Source organism: Coturnix japonica, chromosome 3, assembly GCF_054131305.1.
Source record: "Coturnix japonica strain WE chromosome 3, WE-NBRP24, whole genome shotgun sequence".
NCBI lineage: Eukaryota > Metazoa > Chordata > Aves > Galliformes > Phasianidae > Coturnix > Coturnix japonica.
Genome location: NC_140665.1, coordinates 5,174,697 through 5,201,098, shown reverse-complemented (window position 1 = coordinate 5,201,098; position 26,402 = coordinate 5,174,697). Strand labels below are relative to the sequence as shown.

Sequence of the window (26,402 nt, the reverse complement as noted above, 5' to 3'; positions counted from 1 at the left end):
CAGTGGAAATTAAAGTTACTATTATTATAGCCAAACAACAACAGCAACAACAGAACTTAGGAAAATACAAATGGATATGAAACCTGAAGCGAAACTCTAAAAATCACTGAGCAATCTTGTATTGACTTCAGAACAATTTTAACCAGTATCTGTAGGGGCAGACAGACAAATGTATTCTTGGAATAATGTTCCCTGAGAAAACACTTTGAGGATTTGGATAAGCCAACTTTGCTGAGAAACAGATTGCTCTGGTTAGTATAGAGCACATTTATTTCCTAATATGCTATTCTATGTGAAGTCTTGTTGTATTTAGTGTTAAGATTAGGATCAGTGAAAAAATAGACTGAGTCCGGGTCAGCCTTCAGAAGAAGATAAGGCCTTATCTGCAACCCCCAGGGAGAGAGCTGGAGCAGGTCTGAACTGCTGAATATGCTAATATTCATAAGAAAACTATTTCAGGAGGTACTTCAAAGACAACACATACATCTTCAAAGGATCTACAGATTCCGCTCAATTGGAATGAAATATTTAGGCACTCTGGAAAAGCCATTTTCCTGATACTTGCTCATGAAAAATAAACATAACCGGCTTTCTAATAAGGCTCGGAGCAAGCATTAGCAAGCCAAGTCTGCTGCCCAGTGGGAGAGCGTGAGAGTCACGCTGAGAATTTCAAGGGGCAAAAGAGAAGGCAAAAACATAAATAGCAAACAGAGGCAGGCGTGTGATGACAGATTGCTACCTGGGGCCTGGAAGGGCAGGCGGTCTCTTTCTGAAGAAAGAAACACATGGGAAGCACTGGTGCGAGAAGAGCCACAGCCTGATGAATACAAGCTGTGTTCCTGTGTGGGGTGGACAGGGGGGATTCAGCCCACTAGTGGCACATCACAGGCAGCCCATTGCTTGCATCCAGACCAGCAGTTCCTGCCGGACCCCTGGAGATGTATAGAACTGACTCTGCTTATTTTTCCTCTATAAGATAAAATAAACTTAATCTTGCCATTGGCTTCAAAGGATGGATTTGCTAAGAGAGAAGGACTGCAGGACATGGCCTCTTTTGAAGAGCAGCCAAATAGATGGAGTTTGGTGCGCTCTCCGGAATCCCTGTCCAAGTTGCTTCAGCTGCAGACAGACCCCCACAATGCGCAGGCCTTCGTGAAGCTCTAGAGTGTGTCCAGTGAAGGGCAGTGGGGCTGTGAGAAGTCTGGAGCACAAGAGTGATGGGGAGCGGCTGAGGGAACCGGGGCTGTTTAGTCTGGAGAAGAGGAAGCTCAGGGGGAGACCTCATGGCTCTCTGCAATGACCTGAAAGGAGGCTGTGTGAGATGGAGTTGGCCTCTGCTCCCAGGGAACAGCCAGCGGATGAGAGGGGATGGCCTCACATTGTGCCAGGGGAGATTCAGGTTGGCTGTTAGGAAACACAGGATGCCCACAGAGTGATGCGGTCACCATCCCTGGAGCTGTTTCAGAACTGTAGAGATGTCGCTCTGAGGAATGTGGTCAGTGGGCACGGTGGGGTTGGGGTTGGCCTTGGGACTACATAATCTTAGAGGTCTTTTCCAACTGTAATGATTCTATGGTGTGCCAAGGTGTCAAGCCTGCAATAGCCCTTTGAGATGACTGTCAATGACTCCTCATCATTCAGCTGTGCAAAAGGGATTTCATATACCATCCACAGCTCTCCCAGAAAGAACAGATTTGGAGAATGGTGTATATTTAAAAACAAACCAACAAACAAAAGTGTTGGGAAGAGAGCACAGCAAGAAGCTAAACACCAGAACAGCAGAAAGATCTTTTCCTTCCAGGTTGCCAGTGTTACCTGGTCCCAGTTCCCTTTAGAAACAGCCCTTACTAAGCATGAACTGCTTAGTTATCAAGCAATACTTCAGCTTGCACGTGAATTATTTTTTAATAATATCTGCAAAGGATATTAGGTAATGCCTGCCGTAATTTGCACTCAGATCAAGTCAAATGAAGTATTCTAATGAAACTGCAGCTTGTAATTTTTGCTTCATTGTGCTTCTTCAATGTGATAAAATTAGATTAGGATCACACAAAGCAGAACATGAAAAACAGGCTTTGTGTGTCAGTAATTGCGTACAGACGTTGTCTCAAACATGAATGAGAAGCACGCACATCCAGAACAAATGCATAATCTATTCTCCCTCTAGTGGCCAATGTTTCCCTTCTTTGTGAAAAATAAATAAATAAGTAAAATAAAACAAAAAGAAAAAGAGCAAAGAATGGTTAAAACCGTTCTTAGCGAGCTGATCCTACTCCTCTGCTTAGTGCCTCACTGACTGATGTACCATTGCTGGTCAGTGCGCTGAGATCTCATATTCTCATGCATGAGCTCCACCAAGAATCATCTGTCTTAAAACCACAGCCAAAATGATTTTGTTGGAGAGAGGCCAGCTGCATTTCAACTCTCTGAACTATGGATCCAGAAAGGAAGCTCTGAAAACATTTCCGCTCTGCCGTATAATAACTGCATTAAAGAGTCACCACTCTTCACTAGAGTCCCAAACAGAAGAAAAACTTAAGATACAAACTGATTTTCTCTAAGTCTTTCAATTGCTTTTGCTTCCTACGTTTGAATGAGGGATAAGCAGTGCTATCCTTACTCCAAGTAACATCACTTTCTTGAGTGGCAAAAGTCTTGTATAAACAATAAAACGCTACTAGAGTATTTTGGTAATACTTACCTGTACTAAAAAGCAGTGACAGCTTTTGTGTTGGCTCTGAGAAGTATCATTGCTGCTACAACGGTGAAGGCGTATTTAGAAAATTTACTTAGGATGTTGCTGTACACATACTTTCTGATATGATAAGCATTGCTGTAGAGAAATGATGTTTCTCCTGCTCGCCTTGGGATAAATATGGTAATATTATTATGGGCAATAACAATTTATGCTGCCACATAAAACGTCCGGAGCACCCACTCAAAAAAGACAGAAAGCCCATTGCAATAGCTGTGTTGCAGCATAGCATTTTCTGTGCAACGAATTCAGACCAAATGGGAAAGGCTGGTGAAGATGAGTGGAAAGGAGATACCACAGTTAAAGAGCAGAGACTAACAAGCACATGAGAACAGAGGTTTCACACACATGCTTGCAGGTTAACACCCAGGTCACATCGTGTGATCACAAGGGGAAAAATAAGTGCTTGGCATAGTAAAAAACCAAGGAGCATCCCCCTGCTGCCCTCCATCTTATCCCTCCCTTGACTAAAGAGGAGCAAAAGGCTGACAGCATCACAGCATGCATGTATCTAGCTCACGTACCTGCCCAGTCTGGTGTACTACAGAGAAACGTGTCCTGCCTCTGAACAAAAAGCTGCCTGCTCATGTATGAAATTGATTCCAGTAAGCCAGTAAAGTACTGAAATTTAAGTCAGTGCAATTTTAAGGTGTATTTACTATTTAAAGGCTGAAATGAAACACCTTGTAACAACGTGTAGTTGGAACACACGTCGCTAATCCCGCATGGAAAAGCTGCAGTAATCAGGATGCTCCTGCATGCTGGTAGCCAAGGAGAGGCAGTCTGCTCTGTTCTGGATCCAAACAACCATCTGTGGTGATGCTGCACTCCTAGAACCCATAGCAAAGCAGGGTGATGTAACTGAAGGGCCAGGTTCAAAGTGAGCACTGGGAATGGGGAGACAAACATAAGGGTGGCTGGGCAACTCTATAGCAGGCAGTCTGTGCATGGCCTATCATACCATAGAATTCAGCACAGCAAGCAGTTCTATACAAATCTAGGTAGATGCACTCCTGCTGGTGTGGGACCTTCTAACAAGTTTTAATATGGCTGATAGAGACGATTAAATAAAGGAGGGATTTACACCTAAAGTCAGGATTCTTAGGAGCCTAATAGATGTCAGGGAAGCCCTGGACAATGACAGCTCTTGCAAGCTAAAAAAAGGATCACAACATTCAGACACTGTGCTTCTAATATAGCCCTAACTTACCTGTTGGTTATCAGATGCCTCTTTGACAATGGTAATTGGCTTGGTCGCTCCATCACAGATATTTTCCATTTTCCACAAAGTCAGTGCAAAGTTGGAGTTGTCTCCCTGAGGAAAGACATCCACCCCATAGCATGAAATGGAGAGGTACAGCAAGAAAGCGTTTGCCCTGAGAGAGAAGCAGCAGCTACATCCATAACATGTTCCACAGTGCCATAGGTATTCCAGGGAACCATCTCACTTCTCACCTTCCTCCTGAATCTGTTTAGATTAGGCCTCTAACACAAGGTCAAACAACGCTTTGGGTCAGTTCGGTTCTCCTCTAGCAGCTCCCATCTGACAGGAAAGCTCTGCCTCTTTCATCTCCCTTTTCATGCCTTGTTGGCTGGAAAGGCCAAACTGTCAGGCACATTTGCTGAGGCTCCTTCCCTTGAAGTCAGGCAGTACTTCTCACAGGATTATTTTTGCTTCTCTCTAGAGATATATTTACCAGAGGTTAGCGCACTTTTTTTCTTTGGAGAGGTGATTGCTATCAGCTCCGGATGAGCTTCCCAAGATTGCTATAAGGAAATGTCATCTCACTGTATCTAATTTCCAAAGAGCTGGTACAAATAGCCTCTCTGTATGCTACCTCAGAGCTCACTTTCATTGCAGCATTCACGAGTTCTGCGCTGCTTTGTCAAGGAAGCCTTGGTATTTATTTGAACGTTGCTGAAAAGCTGCTATTTGAATAATTAAGATCAAGATGTAGGTTTGCTGCTTTCAAAATGACTGTGACTGAAGGCATACAAATGGCAATCCAGCTGTTGAGAGTAGCAGCTTCCCAGGGCAATGGGCACTGCTCACAGCATGGGGACTCACAGCTCCCACTGACGCCCACATCCTCAGCCTGAACATCGCTTCAACCGAACCGTGCTTTCCACTGAGCCTTTGTAAGAGACATATGGAGTCATTTTAGAAGAGCCATTCACCAGAACTGCTTCTCTTGAAGATTAAAGGACAGACTGAGAGCAGGCACTGGACTTTCATTATATTCAGCCATCTGAACCGGCCCCAAGTCTCCTGTAGGAGATTCCAGCGGAACTCAAGGACACTGACATTTTTCTCTGTTTCACTGAGCTTTTCCCCACCTTGAAAATCCCAGCCTAATGAAGAAAAATCAGAGTGAAAAATAGATGTTGCTTGAAAATATATATATATTTCTGACTTCTCTGAAGTCTTTGCTAATAGTTCAATATATTCCTGTTATACATTCAAACAAATAACTCTGAATGAGGGGCAAAGGCCAATAACTATGCTCACAAAACTCTGCTAGATTTCATTACTCTTACTGGGAAGTGATGTTAATCCCTTTGAAAGTCAGCAGGACAACACAAAGTGCCCTGTATGGGACAAACCATCAACAAAATGTGCCATTATATGAATGCACAAACATGAACCTTATGTCTTCCCCACTGTGCAAGCAGTAGGAAATACAGCACGCGAGTATAACCAAATGCCTCCAAATGCAGGCAAAGTCACTACATCCCCAACCCTGTGACTCTTTCATCAATTTTGCTCACAGGAAAGCCTATCTAGAACAACCCTGTCTTAATTTACCAGGTTCCTCCTTTGCCTTTTGTTGCAAAAACATGAGCCTCTTATTAATTATATAACATCAGAGGGCCACCAGTCCTTGTCACCTCAGTTAGGCTCTCCAAAAAGTGAACAGCATGGATACTTTATGTGCAAGCGTGGCATACCATACAACTGCATCTGAAGGAAGGGAGGACATATTCCAAAGCTCCAGCGCTATGCTGTTGTTGGCTGGAGGCTTTTTAAACTTCCACATTTCTACAGAACGCTTAGTAGAATCATCTCTCGAAATTCCTGCCGCCTTGCACAGGCATTCACGTTTGCAAATGATAGAGATCTCGTGTATGCAGAAGGTGGGATTAATGCAGCAGCCCGTATTCCTATCATCGGGCTGGCATTGCTGTACTTTCATTACGGTCTCCTGGCAACAAAGCACCCAGGCACTTTCATGAATGCTAACAATTCTCATTCATACAGCCCCTAGACATTTCCTGAGAGCTTTGCAGAAATGAATGAGCCTATCAGTGTTATCAGCTCCCGGAATATCAGACTCAAACACAAATCATGCGGGCTTTTTTTTTTTTTCCTGCACAAGGAAAGCATTATTAATGTGATTTTATCAAAAAATCACTTCTATTTCTTTCTGGACATAGATTTTTTTTTGAATCATACCATATTATTACACACAAAAGTATAACAATACCATTTCTGCACCTACTGTGTAGAATAAGCCTGATTTTATCAGCAGGTTTGACTCTATCCATGGGGTTCTTTGATGCTTGGGCTTTTTTCCTCCAGTTTACAGAATAAATGTGTGGTGTTGGAAGAAATTTAGTACAGGGGATAAAGAAAAAAACACAGCAACACTTCATTTCAGAAAGGAAAATAATACGTATTTACATTTTTGAGCAGAAAGATCATTTTGTTAATATAAAGACTAAAGAGAAAGAACCGAGCCATTACTTTGACTTGTCTGGATGATGCTACTCTTGAGCCTTCCCAGCATGAAACTAAAGCAAAAAAAAAAAAAAAAAAAAAAAGCAGATGGAGATACTTCTTGCATTTCATACTGTTGGGAATGCACAATGAGAGATGATTGTGGAGATGTGGTAGTGAGGGACATGGCCAGGAGGCATTGTGGGGATGGGCTGGGGTTGGACTGGATGATCTTAGTAGTCTTTCCAACCTTAATGACTCAATGATTCTCTAATTCTATGCAAAAGAAGGGGAAAGACCACTACTCTCAGTTTTTGTTTAGAGAGAACTTCTGCCTGTGTTGTGATCATGCTGTTTAAATCAGTTTATGCACAGTATCTGCAACTCTCTGCCCCAGGAGGAGAGCTTTGTCCCCTCTCCTTACAGCCTTCCTCCCCATCCTTTAGTTAACACTGCAGTGCTCATTTAGAACACGAACAATCTCCTAAGCACTGTGCCTTCCCCAAGGTCTTGCTTGTGCCTAAATACTGCCCATTTTACAGCATGCAGATATAAAGAAAACGCATTGGCCTCATTATCAAGAAAAAAAAAAACCAAAACACTTTATTGACAAAGAAGAAATACAGAGTTCTGTATTGATGCTGCCAATATAGTTAATACTTTAAAGTCCTAAGGCAACATCTGTTTATCTTGGAGAAGAATCTGAGCGTGCCCTTGATCAGATGATTTTCTGTGCTTTTCCCTCTGGCAGCTGGCTCTTGCTTAAAGCCAAGGTAAAGAAACCTTTGGGATCGTTAACGGTGTTCTATGGCCGTCTGCACAGGGAGTTTTTCCCCCAACGATTGTTTTCTCAGATAAAACTGTCCAGGTAGTGAGGAAGCCTGTGAGTAATGTGTTTCAATCACACTTAGCAGATATAAAGGGTTAGCAGCCCCTTACGTAATATATGGCTCTGACTGTGTTAGCCTAAAATGAGTTTAAGATGGATTTTCTGAAGAAACGGTTCATGGCATATAATCTGGCTGCCAGGCGGTATTTCTTCGGGTGACAGCATCCTTAGCTGACTTCTCAAAGGCAGTGGCTGCAGAGCAGGTTTGGTGAGGACATTTCCCATATATAATTGGACGTCCCACAATAAAAAGAAAACTTTCACAGTACTCCCCAAAGAATGGGAAGCCAAGGCCTGACATGTGAGCCTTGACACGCTCTGCTGCTGCTGTGCCTTGGTACACAGGGGGCAAGAGGTGACCACATTATGGCCACCACGGACTGGGGAAAGTCACACAGGGCACAAGAGATGTGAGCACTGTGCGTATCAGAGCAATCTTCATCCTCTCCTCATTGATAGACCCACTCCAGCTCAAGGACACACCACACCTCCCCCAGGGTATGGATGTCTCCGTTGCGAGACCACTTGAAATTGAGAGCTCGAAGTCTGATGAAGTCTGAAAGGGCAATGATAGTCCCAAGCCTTGCTTACTGCTTAGCTATAAAGAGCAGGCAAGGATGCAGCATGATAAAGTCCAGGCACAACTGATTATTCTCCCAGATGTGGTCTGGACACCAGTTCTCCCTCACAGCCTCTATTTCCAAATGCTTAGAGGCAGATCTGCCAGAGCTGAGAAGCAACCAGCATCTGGTGCTTGGACAGACAGCGGGTCAGAGGGAAACTGCCCCGGGAGCCCACGTCTGGTATGGGAGGGTGGGAGCAGAGGTGGATCTGTGCTTTACTTCATAATAATTACAGCACACTGGACAGATTATTGCATTTTCTGTGAAGGGAAATTGCAGTTTCTGCAAAGCAGGTTTGGATTTGTCCTCACTTGTGAATGATTAATGCAGATTTCCAATGCAGTATCATGGATGACAAAGTATTCGGTTACTGATGGACTAGTTAAAATGCAGACCAAAAGGAAACCAAAATATTTCACAGCTGGCAAATAGAAAAAGACGGCACCCACTCTACAGTTTCAGCCAGGAGATTTTATACAGTGCAGACAAAGGTAGCATTATATTTCTAACCCTTGATATCAGGCTTGGAAGAGTGGAGCACAGAAAAAGGCACTAGCAAGAAAAGAAGATACTTTTCAATAGAGCTTCTCTATGGTGGGAGCTATTGGTAATAGGTGAATAGTTGGACTGGATGATCTTTAGGGGCTTTTCCAACCTTGGTGATTCTGTGAATCTCAGTCTTTGAAAATGTTGATCAATGTTATGAAAACCAAAAACCTTTCATGTTTAATACAGCTTAATAAAATATACTGAAGTAAAACATTTCTCTGTCGCTACTTTCCTCTTGAAAGATTCTAACAGCTATGTGTGGAATAATTGTTTCTCAATCCAAAAACCAGGAAACTTTAATTGATATAAGATGCTGGCTGCTGAATATTGTATAGCCTGACTTTGTAACCAGAAATTCAGCAGAGAGGATTGTCTTAATCTGCCCGCATGCTCAGTTTTAAGCCAGCAGACTCATACATTCATATATATATCCAAGCACCTGTTCTCATTTCACTCTTTGTAGGTGAAAAAATTTATTCCTTCTCAGAGGTAAGATCTCATCTCGTGGAGCTGAGATTTATTTTTACATTACTGAAGGCAAGGCAGCATAAATCATAGCTGCAGTGGAGTATTTTAGGAAGCTAACACTCACAGAGCTGCTCCAGGGTGGAATTCTGATGGAGAGAAGATTGAAGTCCCATTTGACGCTACTCTTGACCTACAATGTTTTTATTTTTTCTTTAAAGAGGATATGGCAGACAAGAACCCTAACACTTGAAAGGGGCTATACCACGCTAAGACTACATAAGAAATAGGTGCTGAGAGGCTGTCTGCATTCCAGCACGACTGCAAACAAGGCAGCACATCAAAAGCAGTCTTTTCCACAGCCAGCCAAGCTGTAGGAACACAAAAACAATTTACAGCCAGCCTGAGTCCACCAGATATGGTGAATTTACAACCTACTCAAGTACCAGAGATGGTATAATTTACCATCAGCTCCCCAGAATCTGCTGGGAGCAAGAACTAAACGATTTAGGTTGATAAACGTTTGAAAGAATGAGACCATCAAAATAACCCTCAAGCTTTCTTGGTATCCAGATCGAGAACAGGCAGAGCCTCAACACGGTCCCAGGCAGACTTTGTTAGGGAGGCTTGCTGCTGCTTGTCCCAACTGTATTAATCATTACTAATGAGTCTTTAAACCACAAGCTTATTTATGGCTTCCTGGCTTGAAGCTGGCATGGGCCTTAGCAATTTCAAGGCTGAGTTGGCTTGAGAAAGAAGCTCTGGAAATCTGAGAGCTTCTTTATGGGATCTTATGGCCCATGGAGCCCCACACTGATGCTGAGGGCAAGGTGCCATTAAGTGCCATGGAAACCCTCCCTTCTCAGGTGGGATAAGTGTGGCAAACTCTCGACTTTCAACGTCCTCCTGAAAGAACTTATCTGTTTCCTCGTAAACCTGTTCCTTCAGGTGGGAACTTCCCTTAGTGCTCAGTGCAGATTGTGCTTTCTCTCCCCATCTCTGGGAGTTTCTTCAGCTTCAGAGGGGCGCCACCAGCTGCTTAGCTGTGCCCACCCCCTACCCTAGATTTCAGCAAAACAGCACTGCTTAAAGCAGAGTGAAGTTCTCATTCACTTCTTTGTCATAGATCAAACAATGATCTTATCAACCATCTGCATATAAAGCTTTGGGCTCCACCATCAGCAGTCCCTCAGGTATTTGTGTTCTGCATCACTGCCCTCATCAGATCCCTCCCAGCTGTTTGTACTCAAGAACAGCACAGATATGGCACTACTGGGTTTTGGTTTTTTTCTTTTTGTGTGGGAGGTGTGTTTAAGCCCAGCCTGTTGTCTTTGGTCCCCATTTGAAATCTGGCTGGGTACTTTGTAGATCCAGAACTGCAGGCTTGATATTAGACCTGCATTTTCGTCTGGTGGTCAGCACACGAGCCAGCAGTGTGCCCAGGTGGCCAAGAAGGCCAATATCGTCCTGGCTTGCATCAAAAACAGTGTTGCCAGCAGGAGCAGAGAGGTGATAGTCCCCCTGTACTCAGCTCTGGTGAGGCTGCACCTCAAGTACTGTGTTCAGTTTTGGGCCCCTCACTGCAAGAAAGACATTAAGGCCCTGGAACGTGTTCAGAGGAGGGCTACAAAGCTGGTGAGGGGTCTGGAGCACAGGCCTTATGAGGAGAGGCTGAAGGAGCTAGGAATGTTCAGTCTGGAGAAGAGGAGGCTCAGGGGAGACCTTATAGCTCTCTATAGCTTCCTGTAGGGGGGTTGTAGTGAGCTGGGGGTTGGCCTCTTCTCTTGTGCCATTATTGATAGGACCAGAGGGAATGGCTTCAAGCTGCGGCAGAGGAGATTCAGGCTGGATGTTAGGAAATATTACTTCTCAGAAAGGGTGGTCAGGCACTGGAATGGACTGCCCAGGGAGGTGGTGGAGTCACCGACCCTGGGGGTGTTCAAGGAACGTTTGGATGTTGTGTTGAGGGACGTGGTTTAGTGGGAGCTAATGGTAATAGGTGAACAGTTGGACTGGATGATCTTTTAGGTCTTTTCCAACGTTGGTGATTCTGCAAGAGAAAAAGAAAGGCAACAACAAGGCAAGTTCATATGACTAACCATTTCAGACTTGATTTCATTACTCTATGATGTTTCATATGCATTAGGATTCAAAAGTATTTCACTCAAAACACCCAGAGTAATGTAAGTCACTTCACATCCACTACACCAGCATGTCAATTCCAGTAAAAGTAAAACAAAAAATTAACCCAAACTGAAAGGAATTCACACCTTCCTGAGGAATAATAATAAATCAAACCAGAGTGCTGCTATTTTTCCCAGCAAAAAGTTAGCGAGGACAGATGGTACCACCACCAATCAATACTAATAAAGGGGAAACCCAAGCACCCTGAACTAATTTGGAACCATCTGTACGAAATTAAAAGCACAACCCACATTTCATCTTTTTCAGCATATTAGCGCACTCAAACAAACTGGGAATTACTGTAATGCTAAATCTAATAAATGTGAGGAATTCTCTGTTCCGTTGGGGTGGTGGTTAGCATACCTGCAATTTCTGATGATCTTTTGTCCAGGGGAACTGATGTAGCAGCCTAACAGAAAAGATGCAAAGCCCCATAGTCATTAGTAGGAGCAACCGGCAGGAGAAGGGGAAAAGCTCTCTGATAAAGGAAAGAACAACTCAGAAAAAGAATATGACCACAGAGGAAACAGAGCTAATGGTTTCATTATGTTCTCAGGTGTACAGGTCCTGCCTTTCTGATTTTCTTTATGTGTGAAATGGAAGGGGTCTGTTGCGGGCTTCCAGCAGCCCCAGAGTTAATTGAAACATTTAGGTGTGAATACAGCATTTAGAGTTGCTGCAATCCATTCAGCACAAAAATTGAAGAAACCAAACTGAGATGGGAAGCATTCATTGGTGAACTCGCATGGGCTCTGTTGAAGGACTTTATTGCGTGACCTGTTGTTGTCCACCTCAAAGTTCTATTGATTTTTATTCTTTACAGCATGGTTGATAAAACACAGTGACAAAATGTACTCCTTTCACAGCTTATGCTGGATACAACTAATTAACAATGAATAGCAAGTATCTAAAATTTAGTTCTGGTTCATTTAACTGCGGTAATCAGTTGTTGTTTTTAAAGCAATGCAACTGTTTCATGCTGTCATAAACCAGAAGGATGCCAATGGAAATTGTGCTGTAGTTTTCTTTTGTTGGTTTGCTTCTTTTTCTCCTGTGTGCTCGGTAAGGTGAAAGTCTGGTTTGGTCAAGAGAAGAATCAAAGAGTATATTACACAGAATCACAGAATCACAGAATTGTAGGGGTTGGAAGGGACCTCTAGAGATCATCGAGTCCAACCCCCCTGCCAAAGCAGGCTCCCTACACCACGTCATACAGGTAGGTGTCCAGGCGGGTCTTAAATATCTCCAGAGAAGGAGACTCCACCACCTCCCTGGGCAGCCTGTGAGGTGGTGGAGTCTTATTATAACCATGCCAGAGCAATTTTCCTCTCCAAATAACTGGTTGTGGTGGTGTGCTCTTCTCTTCTCTCAGTTGGTGAAGCTTCCTTGACTGACTTGTACAGACAAACTGAAAGGTCAATCAGGTAGTGTATTTAATCATTAAAAGCATAAACCGCCAACAATAAATGTCAGAGGGCTGTGTGGTTTTGTTTGATTTAGAGCAAACAGTAATACATTCAACCATCTGTTTAGGGATTATGAAACACCTCATGCAGTGCATTTTTTTTTTTTTTTCCTTCTCCAGTGTTTTTGTTTGTTTCTTTTCCTGCCTCTGGGTGTTTTATTGTCCTCCAGACAGGATCACGCAGGTCTTCTTCCTGAGTGTTTATAGTTAATTCAGAACTCCACTGTGAATACTTCAGGTGATTCTTTTCTGAGTGCCTTGCCACATGCTCATCAATACTAAATTTCTTCTGCCACCACACTGTCCATTCACTTTGCTTTGTTAGTTGACAGACTGTGTAGCCTAAGCCTTTGAACAAGAGTCTGTAAATCACTGCAGCCTCTTCAGCTCCTTCTGGCAATTTGCACTTGTGGATGGCAGACAGGATAACTGACCAGCAACCACAGATTTCTAGGACACAATACTTTCTGTTTTGCACCTTCCAATTGAATATAGATCTGTAAGCTGCTCAACCTTCTGACTAAAATGTGAGGTTTCATGCAGGTTAACTTTGCAGCTGCTCGCACTGCTAACGTGCACTTGCTTGGGAATTTCTGTATTTCCTGTCATTTTGTCCATTGTCTCTGTGCATGTCCCAGTGTTTACTGATGTGCTGCATAATCACGCTTGACACAGCAGAACAGAGCAGTCAAAAAGTGGAACCAAACTACAGAAGACAAATCCACCCACATCATACACATGCTTCTTACTAGCATGTGATTCCTCCCCACGCTGTTGAGATGAAAACATTTCTATACAGATAGATCTGTGTGAATTTAACAACGCTACAGTCTTAATACTGCAGGATAATTACTGTGAAAAGTCTGAAGCATTATTATGTGCATGTGGACCCAATCAAAGCTATGAAGATTGCGTGATGCTATGAAACCAGGACCAAAACTTCCACTGTACACTGCTCTTGATTACCGTCTTGCTTTAATGCAGAGAGCTGCTCTTAGAAGAATAAAAATGAATCTTCTTACAGGTTTCATAACAAACAGCTGCAATAATAAATCAATGCCAGGTATCCTCGATCTCAAGTAAGGGACTGGAAAAGAGCAGTGGATACAAAGCAGTGTTCAAAAACTCTTGTCTTCTCTGCTTTGCTTCTCCAACACTTCTTAGAGTCTCTGGAAATCAGCTACCTGTTAGTTGCAAGCATGATTCCAGCATATTATATTGGTGATGTACTGTAACTGCCTACTAAGTTGCCAGAGGCATTCTTGCTAAGAAACTTGGAATAGTTTGTACAATTCTTCAAGCTCTCATGGACTTTTAAACAAATAACTCCTTTTGTGAATAGAATAGTACTGTACCTCTCTGGGGATTAAGAAAACAAAAGTAATCTAAATAAATCTAGGGGGGAGCCTGAGGAATGAATGTTGCTTCTATTCTGAACCAGCAGACAGACTGAAATCCCACCTGAGGAGCAGGAAAGGATGGCTTTCTGCTTTATTGCATTCAAATTCTTCAAGAATAAATCAGCAGTGCTTAGAGTGACTCTGAGCAAGTATGAGCGTGGCACTGAAGAATTACAGAAGCCATGAATCCTTCCTTATTTTCTGTCAGGTTAAGGTTTTTTGTGTGTATGTTTTCATTAGTTTCTTCTCTATGAGCAGCTTAAAGACTTCAAAAGAAAGTCATTCATATTATGTCACTCCAGAAGACAATCAAATTCCCTTAGCTACCCTGATTTGATAACAAGTAAGTAGTTTTGGACTTTGTAACTAAATTATGAGTCATGTGGACTGTGTTACTGATCAACACATAAAACACATGCTATACCTTTCTAAAAAACGTTTCAATACATTATTCACGCCTGGATTTCACAGACATGCTTTATGTTAGTCGCTTATAAAACAATAAACAGAGAAAAGTGCCGGGAACTGCTGTCTAACACTATTTAGACTTGTGGTGTGTATCAAATATCAAACCACCATCTTGGAGCCCTTCAGGATCCAACCAACAAGGCACCGCGCATGCGCCGCCCGCCATCGCGATTCCGACGCATCGATCGCTCCGGGAGCGGCTCTGCGGCCTGCGTCGTCACGGCGGCCATCTTGGCTGCGCGTGTGCTTTGTCTGCCGGCTGATCGGCGGCCGGCTTAAAGCATGGACATCAGGCCGAACCACACCATCTACATCAACAACATCAATGATAAGATTAAGAAAGAAGGTAGGGGGGTGGGGGGGGGCTGTCCGCTCATGTTTCGTCCCGTTGCTCTCTGTTGAGAGGCCGTGGTTTGGCGCTGAGGCGGCTGGTTGGCCCTGATGCCGTGCCCTGAGCCTCCATCAATAACTGTTTATCATCGTAACTTTTAACTACAGGACTTCAAATGCTCTTCAAGGCCTGCAGGCGTTACTGAGCGGTTTGTGGTGGGTGTCAGCAGCAGCTGTGAGTGGTGCTCATACATAGCCGAGCTGTTTGTCCTTTTGTGTAGTTCTTACCTATATAAAGTTAATACAAAGTTAGTACGGTTTCTTCTCTAGCTGAGTATTGTGAAGCCAATACACCTCCCTGCCAAAACTGGGCGAATATGCATTTGTACAGCAGTTCTAAGCTTGTGTAGCTTACTGCTGTGAGGTAAAGGTTGCAAGGATCAACTGAGGGACACCATATTCTCTGTATGAGGATCTATCTCTGTAGATACAGACGTTTGCGTGCAACCCATTATAGTCTTTTTGTGTTTTTTCTTTCTTGTTAACAGAATTGAAGAGGTCCTTATATGCATTATTCTCACAGTTTGGTCATGTGGTTGACATTGTGGCTTTGAAGACTATGAAAATGAGAGGACAGGCTTTTGTTATATTTAAAGAACTAGGATCATCTACCAATGCTCTGAGACAGCTGCAAGGCTTTCCATTTTATGGGAAACCGATGGTAAGTTATTTTCTTCCTTCTCTGTGGAAAATAACATTACTGTGGTGTGTTGCAGTGTTTTGGTACTTGTGCCTTGGGAATTAACTGTTAGATGTACTTGCAATTGTGCTATTACTCAGTAATGTCCTGTCTTGACAAATATATGTATTTATACAAGCTTGAGGCGCACTGGAGAGACAGTAATTGAAACACACAGTGAATTGAAACACACTTGCAGCCTGTTTGGGTAACTGGGCATCTCCTAATTTGGGAGGCTTGTATGTGCAAACGGTCCACTTCAGTGATCTGTGGGTACGCTAATACTTTCAGCTCGTGTCTTTGGGCGATAAGGAGAGCTATACTGTTGTTTTGTTGAGGCACACACTTCTTTCATGAATGCTCTCAGATTATCTAACAATTCCTGGTGTATGGGAAACTGTTGATCACAGCCTGAACCTCTGATTAACCACCTGAGGCAAGCAATGAATCAGCTGTGGGAGCACAGATGAAGGTAATTCAGCTGTGCTACCAGAAGCATGTGAAGCTTGGCTTCACCTCTCCCCGATCTCATTTAAGGGCTGACTACCACTAAGGCAAGGTCTCTTTCTCTGGAGATCACTCCTTTGACCCTTCAACATCAGTGAGCATTTTCTATTTATCACAGATTATCTTTCTATCACAATAATCTTTCATACCAAACACCTGTTTAACCTCTGTTTACTTATTGACTGTATAATTAACTGTATAATTGTATAACTGTATGCTAAGCAACTGTGCAAGCTTAGTTCTGTCACTTACCCTTAAAGGCCTTTGTGTTCAGTAAAATGCAGTAGAGAATTAAAGTGCATTAAGGCATTATAAGCATTCAGGTGCATTTCCCTCTTTGAATACTGACTGCAGGATGCATCCTATGTCTAGAAATGGACAAAGCATAAAAAATAAATTCAGCTGGTGGAGTAATCTTCAATAAGTGATAGGATTGTAAAAGTATACACACGTGTGTATATATGTGTGTAATGCTGTGCCCTTATATACTCATAGCTCCATCATTTGTCTTTCACTTGGGCACTTTCAGGAAGCTCTTGTCAGAAGAATAGCATAGTTGTGCTGCTGATACAACCTATGCGGTCTGGGTTGAATTGAGGCAAGTGTTTATTCTGTTTGTTTATTCTGACTTTTACTGAACTCAGTTTTCTGCAGAGATCTGAGATCACTGGAACCTTATCAGCTCCACCCCCCAGGCCCAGATGCTTTATCCCCCTAGGTTTTTTTTTTTTTAGTAGCAGCTGGTGCCAATTTTGTTAACTGATGTTATATAGCTTTGTACATCTGCTACCTTGACAGACACGGTAAAGATGCTGTTAGCTGATTAGAGTGCCGATTCCAATGAGGGTCATAAAATTAGTAATCTCTTCTCATGAGAGGTCTATCCTGGTTTTTAAAAGTTCTTTAGTTGCAATCAGAATTAATCACAGAATTACAGAATGACCCGGGTTGGAAGGGACCTCAAGGATCATGTAGTTCTATCCCCCCTGCCTAGCATAATTAGGCATAATTAGCATGTTACGTACTCTGTAAAAATATAATTTAAAACAGTGTTGCTACAAATGTATTGTGTGAATGAAAGAGAATGCGTTCAGTGAAGTTGGTGTGAGATTTTCAGTATAACAAACAGTACAATTTTGTTGTTTTTTTCCTTTTGAAAGCGTATTCAGTATGCCAAAACAGACTCTGATATCATCTCTAAAATGCGGGGTACTTTTGCTGACAAGGAGAAGAGGAAGGAAAAGAAGAAGGCCAAGTCTCTGGAACAGTCAGCTAATGCAGCAAATAAAAAGATAATTCAGGTAAGGGATTTCCAAAAAGAAGGGAAAAAGCAATTCAAACAGTACACCCTCTTTTTTGGTAATGTAATGTTTTGGATCTTTTTAGGACTAAGTACTTTAAGTTCTTTCAATTGTTGTCTCTACATTTGTAGTGTTCTTTAGCACTCATGAAAGCTGCAGGATGGAGTATGATTACATAGTCTTTAGTGCATTTTATTTTATTGTTTTTATTTTTAATGCTTTTTTTTTTCCTCGTTCCTGTTGTAAGATGAAAACTAAGGTACAGAGCAAAGGTACAATAAACCAATGTAGAAAGTAACAATATGTATATGTTCATATATGTAGAATGGTAGATGGGTAGAACATTGTGATCCATTTGCAGTTAGATGAGAAGGAGCTGGCATGGAATGTATCTCCTGTAATGGTTGGCCTGGCCTAGGCTAACGATATTTAGCAGTTGATTTGCAAAGACAGGAGGAAAAAAAAACAACGAAGGCACAAAGTTTAAATATTGTCTTAATTAATTACTGTTTCTGCAAAGACACAGTTTGTTGTCAATGAGACGTATGTGATCATAAAAATAACTTCATCTGCATAGAAAATTCAGTTTCCTCAGGATTTATTCAAAATCAATTCTTATATAGTGATTTCCTAGGAGTAATTGTTTTTATTTATAATGGTAATAGCTTTAGTTATGCTTGTTAAACTGGAGTCCTCAGTGAAGCCTGTATTTTATTGTCATGTTGTGTCTATCATGTCTTGTCTAGGTCTTCATTTTCAAAAGCTACTTTGTGTCTAACTCAACTGAATTTAATGATGGCTGAGTAGTGATTTGCTGTATCTGCCGACTCAGCCATTAGTTAAATTTTTATTCTTTGATTACCTGGTTTGGGGATTCAATGCAGTCCACGTGTTGTTGGTTCCCTTGGGCAAGTATTTCATAAACAAATGTTCCTTGGATTGCAGCTTAACAAAAATAAGTCCACACCGTCTTTCATACACTACTTGAGTTGTACAGAAGCACATCACCATGTATTTATCTCTAACCAAATATCTTTTAAAAACTATTTTGCTCTTACTTACTAGGGAGCAACACAAAATTCAAGCAGTGCCCCTGGGACTTCACCGCAGAATCAGCAGGTAATGCTTGTTTTTGTGAGCAGGTCTTTTAGACTTTCTGAAGCTTAAGATCTAATGGAGTTTGTAACGAATAAATTTTAATAGTATGCTGTAGTAAAACGATGTGTTTCCCCAAAGATACACAGTAGTTCATTTCTGCTGTAGATGAGCAGGTGGTTTATCATGGCTTCCAGATACTTCACCTGAGAAGGTGAGGAAGTCCTTTTTCCAAGCTGATCTCCTCCTGTAGAGATGTCTTGGATGACCTGTGAAATCTAAAGTGGCACTAGTTAGTCTGAACTGTGGCAGTGCTGAGGTCTGGTACGGTGGAGTACTGCAGTATCAGCAAAACCAAAAACCACTGAGATCTGTGTCTGCATATTGCATGAAGGGATCCTAAAGCCCAGCTACCGGTGTTACAGCCAAAACTAGGGATCTGGGAGTCTTTATTCAAATAATAATGCAGACCGATTTAGAGGGGCTGACAGCTATGGAAAGTCTGCTGAATTTTGCTCTTATCTTGCAGGTGCCTGATAACCCACCAAACTATATTCTTTTCCTTAATAACCTGCCTGAGGAAACAAATGAGATGATGCTGTCCATGTTATTCAATCAGTAAGTTTTGAATGGAAGGAAATTTTCCTTTGGATCCTTTTGCTGCTTTTACGCACTTGTTTTTTTGATGTTATTGGCTAATTGATTAATAGAAATGAGAGGTTTTGAAGGTGTTTCAGTTCTGTGTTACTGCCAGCTTTACAGATGTCAGTTCTGATGACTGTGTGCAAAATGGAAGTCTTTTTTTAAACTGATTTTGATTATAGAAGTTATCTGTTGTCAATCCGCAGTGCATCAAGCTGGTGAGTAATGTTAAAGACATCAGGAAGAGTTTTAAAAACGGCTTTAATTGCTCCTGCAGATGGGCATGACTGATTAAATAACTTCAGCTGAATGATATTTTAAAAGAGCTGAAGTTCTAAGGACTGGAAATGTAATAATTCTTCAATTGAATCTTTTGTTAATAGTAACTGTTATTCTAGTAGACGCTTGTGGGAGAGTCTTCTGGCTGCTGAAGGGAGGTAAATTATCAAACTAGAAAACACTATCTGACTCTTCTTAAACTTGTTTTAAAGGTTTCCTGGATTCAAAGAAGTACGGTTAGTGCCCGGACGTCATGACATTGCATTTGTGGAGTTCGAAAATGAATGTCAAGCAGGAGCTGCTCGAGATGCTCTCCAAGGATTCAAGATAACTCCGTCTCATGCCATGAAAATCACTTATGCTAAGAAATAACCAGACACTCTTTGGAATTCTTTGTATTGATTTATTTTTTTTCCTTTTTTAATATGAGAGTATGGCATGTTTTCTGTCCTGTGCAGAAAAGACTGTTGTGTGAAATGGCTGCAGCTGTCAGCACAGTTGCAAGACTTCTGTGGATATACTGAATAGTAACTTTTTGTGCTAAAATACTAATTTTTATAAAATAAACTCAGCTTATGCTGTTCTCAAACTGTCATTGAATCTGTCTTATTAATCTGTCAGGCTGGCAGATGAGAATTGCTAGGTCATGGCCTGAACCTGATTGAGCACCAGGTGAGAAGGCATGGCTAACCCAGGTGCAAGCAGTGTGCCTTGGGTCTGCCTCTCCTCACCCTCATTTAAGGGTTGGCAGCTGAGGGAGTAGCATCACTTTGGAGATCATGCTCTTCTTGAGATGTCATTGGTCTTTGGACAGGGTGAGCTGCCTTCTTCTGTATTACTTTCTAAACTAAATCTTGATGAGTACCTTTGTAAGCGTGCTCCTGTCCTGGTAGAAGGCATTATCATTGCTTTCCATTGCTCCACGGGGGGCATTGGTTTAACTACTTTTAAGGTGACTTTCATTTCTCAGAAGTGAGTGCTGGAAAATTATATGTGTCTTCAAAGTGAAAACCGTGAGTGGGAATGTTAAATGTCAGTGTGTTCAGAACAAATGCAGTGCTCTGTCTTCAGCTTCACTATCAAGGGAGCAGCTGCTTTTCACTGAGAACAATTTTGTCACTTAAGGGAAATAGATCACTGTGGTTTTAATTTATGCGGGTGTGGGTAGAAATTGGTTAAAATTTGACAGTTTGGTTCGACTTTCTGACTTTCTCTACAGTGATGGCTGGTAGTGGAAGTCTTTGTACAGACAGACTTGTGGTTTTGTTTTGATCGGCTTTGATTTTCCAATTGTCTGGTCTTTAGCAGTGATTTTAATAAGAGCTTTCTGTCTCTTTCCAAAGATGCTGCTGATAAGTTTGTCAGTCTATTTTTAGGCAGGCTTCACAAAATCCATGTCCTAGTGATTGTGGTGTTGTTTCCTCCCCCCCCCCCCCCTTTGTTTAAAGCACTTAACGGTTTTGTTGGACACAAAATACATTAAATGCAGTGAAGTAATCCAATGTAGTATTGAGAAAAATCACTTCAAAAGCTGAAGCGTTTTGTTCAGGTAATGAAAGATGGAAGAAGACATAAAAAGAGATATTTTAGCTTTAGAGAATAACAAAACCTAAACTATATCTTTGAAACTCACTGGATTTTTCCGTGGTGTTGTCTAGGAGAATTGCAGTCAGGCTCTTGGAGATTCATATTTGAGAAATGGTATTGTGGCGTTCGTGCTTTTCATGTTGCACCATTCCTCAGTTCTTTAAAGCTTTGTCTGAGTCCTTTAACGACCCTTTCAAAGACTTAATGGGATGAAGTTAGTGTGGCTTCCTTCAGATGTAGTTCAGACAAGCAGCTGGTGTTAAGGCTGGGTACTGTGTTACAAACGGGTGTTCAAATGAGTACAGTAGCTGCCTTGTGAGTGTTGAGGCTTTTATTGTTTCTGAAGTAGATCAGTTGGAAAACAAGAAAGTAGGCTGAAAGCTGTAGCTTCTTGCTGCAGTGTGGTGTGTTCCCTATGTGTGCTGTGTGAGCTTCTAGCTGCAGAGCATGTGTTTTTCCCAGTGGTGTAGTGAGGTGATTGAGGTCTGACTTAAGACTTATTTAGACAAAGCATTGCTTTTGGTCATTTATAAGGACTGATTTTAAGATTAGCTTTTTGAAGCAGCACCTTTCTGCAGACTGTAATGAGGAAATTGCTGCCATGGAGAGTTTATGGGCCAGGGAGGATTAGAAGTGTTAGTGTGTGATTGTGTAGAACAAGGGACTTAAGGATTTGAAAGGATATAATTTTCTTCCCTATTTGTTGGGGTCTGCCTTAATTTCTAGTTCTCCAACAAATTTTGCTTGAGGTTAGATTAAGACTGTGTGTGACTGAAGGAAGGCTGAAGATTTTTAAGTAATACAGTTGCTCCAGATTAAGTTTAGGAAAGGATCCTGTTGCATAAGTGTAACCTGAGGTTTCCCTCTTGCCGCCAGCTCCTCTAGTTGCAGTGGAATGTCACTCTGATCTTTTCCCATTGGCGAGGGGTGTTTGTCCAGCTGTTTGGCTGTTCCATAAAAGATAGAGATCATTGGGCACAGTGCGCATCGGTGAAGTGCTGCAGCAAAGAAAAATGACACAACGTCTTTATTTCATGATCTTATTTTTGTGTCTTGGATTAATGAATCCATTTGCAACTGGGATTTTTATGGACAAGCTTGCCAGCAAGAAGCTGTGTGCTGATGACGACTGTGTCTGTGAGTAATTTAGTTTTGATTTTTAATTAGAAGAGAATATATTCTCAAAACCAGTTGTGGGGCTTGGAAGCTGTGGTGTGGCAGAAAACTACTTATTTAGCTCATCTTTAAATTGGTCTGTCAACTTAAAATAGAGTGGGAAGATGAATGCGGAGCATCAAATCCCATTTTACTGCAGAAAGACTTTTTCTAAGGGACCCTTCTCATGAGTGAAAGGTGAGAGCAGAGAAGAGGCAGAAGGATTGTAACATACGTTAGGGTTAAATGACACATTCTGAAGCTGTTATTCTGCTTACTGGAGTTATGGAAAAATGAGCAGGGCAAATTATTGGCAGACATTAATTTCAGAATAACCTACTTTGGCCCGTAGAAATGGTTTTGCATGTGTGCATCCACACGCTTCCATATTTTTCTTTATAAAAGCATGTCTTTAAATTCATCCTTCTCATTCTTGATTTTTTTATTTCTTTTTCCTAGACACCATTTCCCTTGTCAGAGCAGAAGAGGATTATAACGCTCCAGACTGCAGATTCATTAATATTAAAAAAGGGCAGTTGATTTATGTTTACTCAAAACTAGTGAAAGAAAAAGAATCTGGAGAATTCTGGGCTGGAAGCGTAAGATGAGATTCCTGTGTATATGAGCAAACCAGAAGTAGAGTGGCATTTATTTCTTGACAAAAATGTGTTGATATTGAGCTACTGTGGGTTATAAAGTGGCAACTTAGTTTTCAAATTGAGCGTTTGAACTGATGGAGGAGTCTCAAGGGCCTTTTTTTTTCTCCTCCTGTTTTTTGTAATGAAGTTAAAGTATCTTCATTAACTATCCAGTAATTATGAATTTAACTCAACTTAAAGGGCTCAGCAATTCTTTTCTGCGGCTGCTTACTGAAACTACAGGAGAAAAACTTTCATTACAGTCAATCTTAAAACTTCAATATAAAGGAAGTAAACGCTAATATTAGCTGAAGTCACTTAAAAACAAAACTGTGCTGTTATTTTACTCCAGGAAATAAATACCTGTAAAATATCTGTATTAGAACTTGTGATAATAGTTCATTGAAAGTGCTGGTTAATTGGGGAACTAGTAGATCCAAAAGTAGAGTTACGAACGCTGCTAAGTAGCTGCTTTTAGCTAAATTATGAATTAGCTTAAAGCAAATGAGGGCTGTTCTAATGTACCTAAGTATACATCTCCTTGCTTGAAGGTTTATGGAGAAGAGTATGAAGACCATATGGGGACAGTTGGTTATTTCCCTCGCAGTCTGGTCTCAGAACAACATGTCTATCAAGAAGCAAATAAGACTGTTCCTACAACGGTAAGGAATTTACAGAACCCCAGCTGTATATAATTATCCTTGGCTGTGTAACGCTAATTTCCTGTAAAAACAAATTATAATTGTGGCAGCTGATTGTAGCATATCACGGATGCTTAGGGATGCTATCTCTGGGCCTCTACGCAGGCAAACGTTCTCAATAAAATCCTAACATAAGCTCTGATAATGTAGACTTCACAAATGCTGAGTTAAGGCCTTGATCCTATTATTGTTCCTACTGATTGGAATAGCATCGCTTGAAGGCCCCATAAGAGTCTGACCCAAGCTTCTTGCAATGTGTTGCAAATGGTTTTCTTTTTTGGGGACTCAATATTGTACTGCATACACCAGTAACGTGTACAAACACCTTCTATTAATGGTCTATATAGACTTATGTCAGAATACTTCTGTTTTACACTCCTGAACACCCTTCTCACCCTTCAGTGAAAGCAGGACCCTGGCAATTGAATGTGAAAACTCACTTATTTATGCCTATAGCACATTGCTCATAGCCTTGAAGTTGTATGTGGACTCTTTATCTCAGCTCTTGATTATTAGGAAGGTTTCATTGAAAATGAGAAATAAGTGAAGTTTAATAGTTGCTAGGAATTGTGTTTTAACATGTGTTGCAAACGTGAGCTTAAAGGATCTGACTATATTTGCATTTAAAAGTGTTTAAAGCAGCTCTTAATGGACCTCTAACTGGTCATATCAATTCATCCAGAAGTATCCTTTAAAGAGTACTGCTTTGCACACAAGCTGTTGTTGCACAGCTCTTATATGCCTGTAATGCTACCAGCCTTCCATTTTCAATGTTGTAGCTGGTCTTATGTTTGCAGTTCTGCTACCCTTTACTTAAGCTGCTGGCAATGCTTGTACCTTGCTTTCCTGGCCTCAAACCTGTTAAGTCTGTTGCTGTTGTTACCACTGGAGTGAGAACCACCTTCTCTGACTGCCTTTTTCCCTAGCCTTTCATTTATTGTTTCATTTATACTATGGGACCTGGTGATGCCCAAAGCTTAATGATCAAGCAGCATGCAGTTCTTGCCCATTGAAAGCACCGAGTGGGCAACTTGATAGGTACCTTGATGGGGGTGGGATATTAGAGGGGGATCTGCTGCACTAAATGGGAGCATGAATGAGGACATTAGTATATCAGTGGCCAGCTACATGTGATAGGCTGGACTTAATGCAAATGTTGCTTAGTGTGAGCATACAAGTTGTTAATGTAAGTTTTCTTTTTTCTAGTCAGGTTTCTCTGTAGTGAGCGAATCACAGCCTGAATCAAATTAAGGCATCCTTTTCATGTCTGGTTAGGAATAGTTTATGGATAAGGGGTTACATACAACTCAAAGCCAAGTGTGGATGTAGGAATACGAAACAAAAAGATAAAGGAATTGTTTGGAAAAATAAAGAACATAGCATCGCTCAATTCACTTTAAAGAGTTATGTCATCCCAATCACATTAAAAGGAGCTGAAAAAGAAAAGCTTTCTTCTCCAGAATTCTGTGGAGTTAATTTATAGAGAGCGTACTTTGAATACATTAGCGTATTCAGTGTTTGCATCTACTTATCATCCCCTGAAGGTAGATAAAGGAATGTTAATCCTTCAGTTATCTCAAAACATCTTTCAACTCTCTTTCAGGACATTGATTTCTTCTGTGAGTAGTGCTGAAGATGGCTGAGCAATCTCCAGGGTGCTATCAAGAAATGCCGACAAAGAAACTCGGAACCCTTCACTGAACACCAACTTTATTATGTTTTAATAAGTAATTGTAAAATAAGTCATCTTTCAAGTGCAAAAGTTGATTTAAAGGCAGTGATTTGGCTGAGGAAAATAGTCTTGTGGGATTTATTCTTCAGAAATTATTATACCTGTGAATGCTTCTATGAGCCTTTGCATTATTTTGAGTAGTACAGGTTATATGTAGAATTAGATGTGCCATCTTGACCTGCATTTTCCTTCCATAACCTTATACTACATATTAAATAAACATTGGAAAAGCCCTTCTTTTGTTGAGCAAATGTGTGACTTGCTCATTTAAATTGTTTTTCTTGCAGGAGTTATGCTGCAGTGGAGAAACTGGCAGAAACAAAACCATCAGCATTATTTTGTGTTAGACTGCTCTCAATGCTGATAGTTATGGGATGTGTTCAAGCTGAAGCATCTCTGTACTGCCACATGTGGGAGGGCTGTGCAGGGTGCTTGGAATACCTGATGTTGTTATTGTTTATGTTTCTGTAAGTGTGCATATTGGATTTATTTTCACTGGAACAGGTTGCCCAAGGAGGCTGTGGCAGCCTGGTCTGGTGGTTGGTGACTCTGCACATAGCAGGGGGTTGGAACTGGATGATCATTGTGGCTTTTCAACCCAGGCCATTCTATGGTTCTATTTTCTAGGTGGGGAAGCACTGTGCCCTCTCTGTCAGCGTACTGTTCTCTGAAGGAACCTCATTCCCTGTGCTGGCAGTATGTGGGGAGATGGGGAGCAAGGGGCAAAAAAGATGCTGTGGTAATGTTTCCTGTGTAACAATTCTACCATTTTGGAACCAGCTGTTCGGGGAGGTGGTGCCATCACTGTCCCTGGAGTCATTCAGACATGGAGATGTGGCACTGCAGGGCATGGTTAGTGGGCAGTATTGGTGGTGGGTGAACGTCTGCACTGGGTGATCTTGAAGGTTGGGAGGTTGTGTCGCACAGCAGTGTGTTACATGCACCTGTGGTTGAAGGTGTGGTTGGTATTTAGCCTTGATGCAGCAATATCATGTGGGATAATGAGTGAAGGAGACAAGTTTTTTTTCTTTCTTTTCTTTTTCTTTGGATTGCCTTAAATGGCCATGGGGGGAGGGGGCGGCACTGGAGGGGAGAGTGAGCTCTAGAGAGAACTCCATGACAACTCTTAATGCCTATCCCTGCAAACAGAGCTTGCACACATGTCTGCTTTCAGTTCCTG

The 26,402-nt window shown here is 41.6% G+C and overlaps 2 protein-coding genes across 3 annotated transcripts; both read left to right on the top strand.

The window, feature by feature from the left end:
* Positions 1-14,729: 14,729 nt before the first annotated feature.
* On the top strand, positions 14,730-20,004 carry SNRPB2 (small nuclear ribonucleoprotein polypeptide B2). Of its 2 annotated transcripts, XM_085540965.1 has the most exons (7): positions 14,730-14,862; positions 15,015-15,062; positions 15,395-15,567; positions 17,253-17,393; positions 18,459-18,512; positions 19,018-19,106; positions 19,622-20,004. In XM_085540965.1, exons 3-7 carry the CDS (start codon positions 15,466-15,468, stop codon positions 19,779-19,781), a joined length of 546 nt encoding a protein of 181 aa, XP_085397091.1. In that variant the 5' UTR covers positions 14,730-14,862; positions 15,015-15,062; positions 15,395-15,465; the 3' UTR covers positions 19,782-20,004. The 2 variants fall into 2 exon arrangements, with proteins under 2 accessions (XP_085397091.1, XP_015712231.1); XM_015856745.2 differs by lacking the exon at positions 15,015-15,062.
* Positions 20,005-21,978: 1,974 nt separating this feature from the next.
* Positions 21,979-25,455, top strand: OTOR (otoraplin). The gene is made up of 4 exons (XM_015856746.3): positions 21,979-22,133; positions 22,611-22,750; positions 23,341-23,451; positions 25,094-25,455. Exons 1-4 carry the CDS (start codon positions 22,010-22,012, stop codon positions 25,115-25,117), a joined length of 399 nt encoding a protein of 132 aa, XP_015712232.1. The 5' UTR covers positions 21,979-22,009; the 3' UTR covers positions 25,118-25,455.
* Positions 25,456-26,402: the final 947 nt, after the last annotated feature.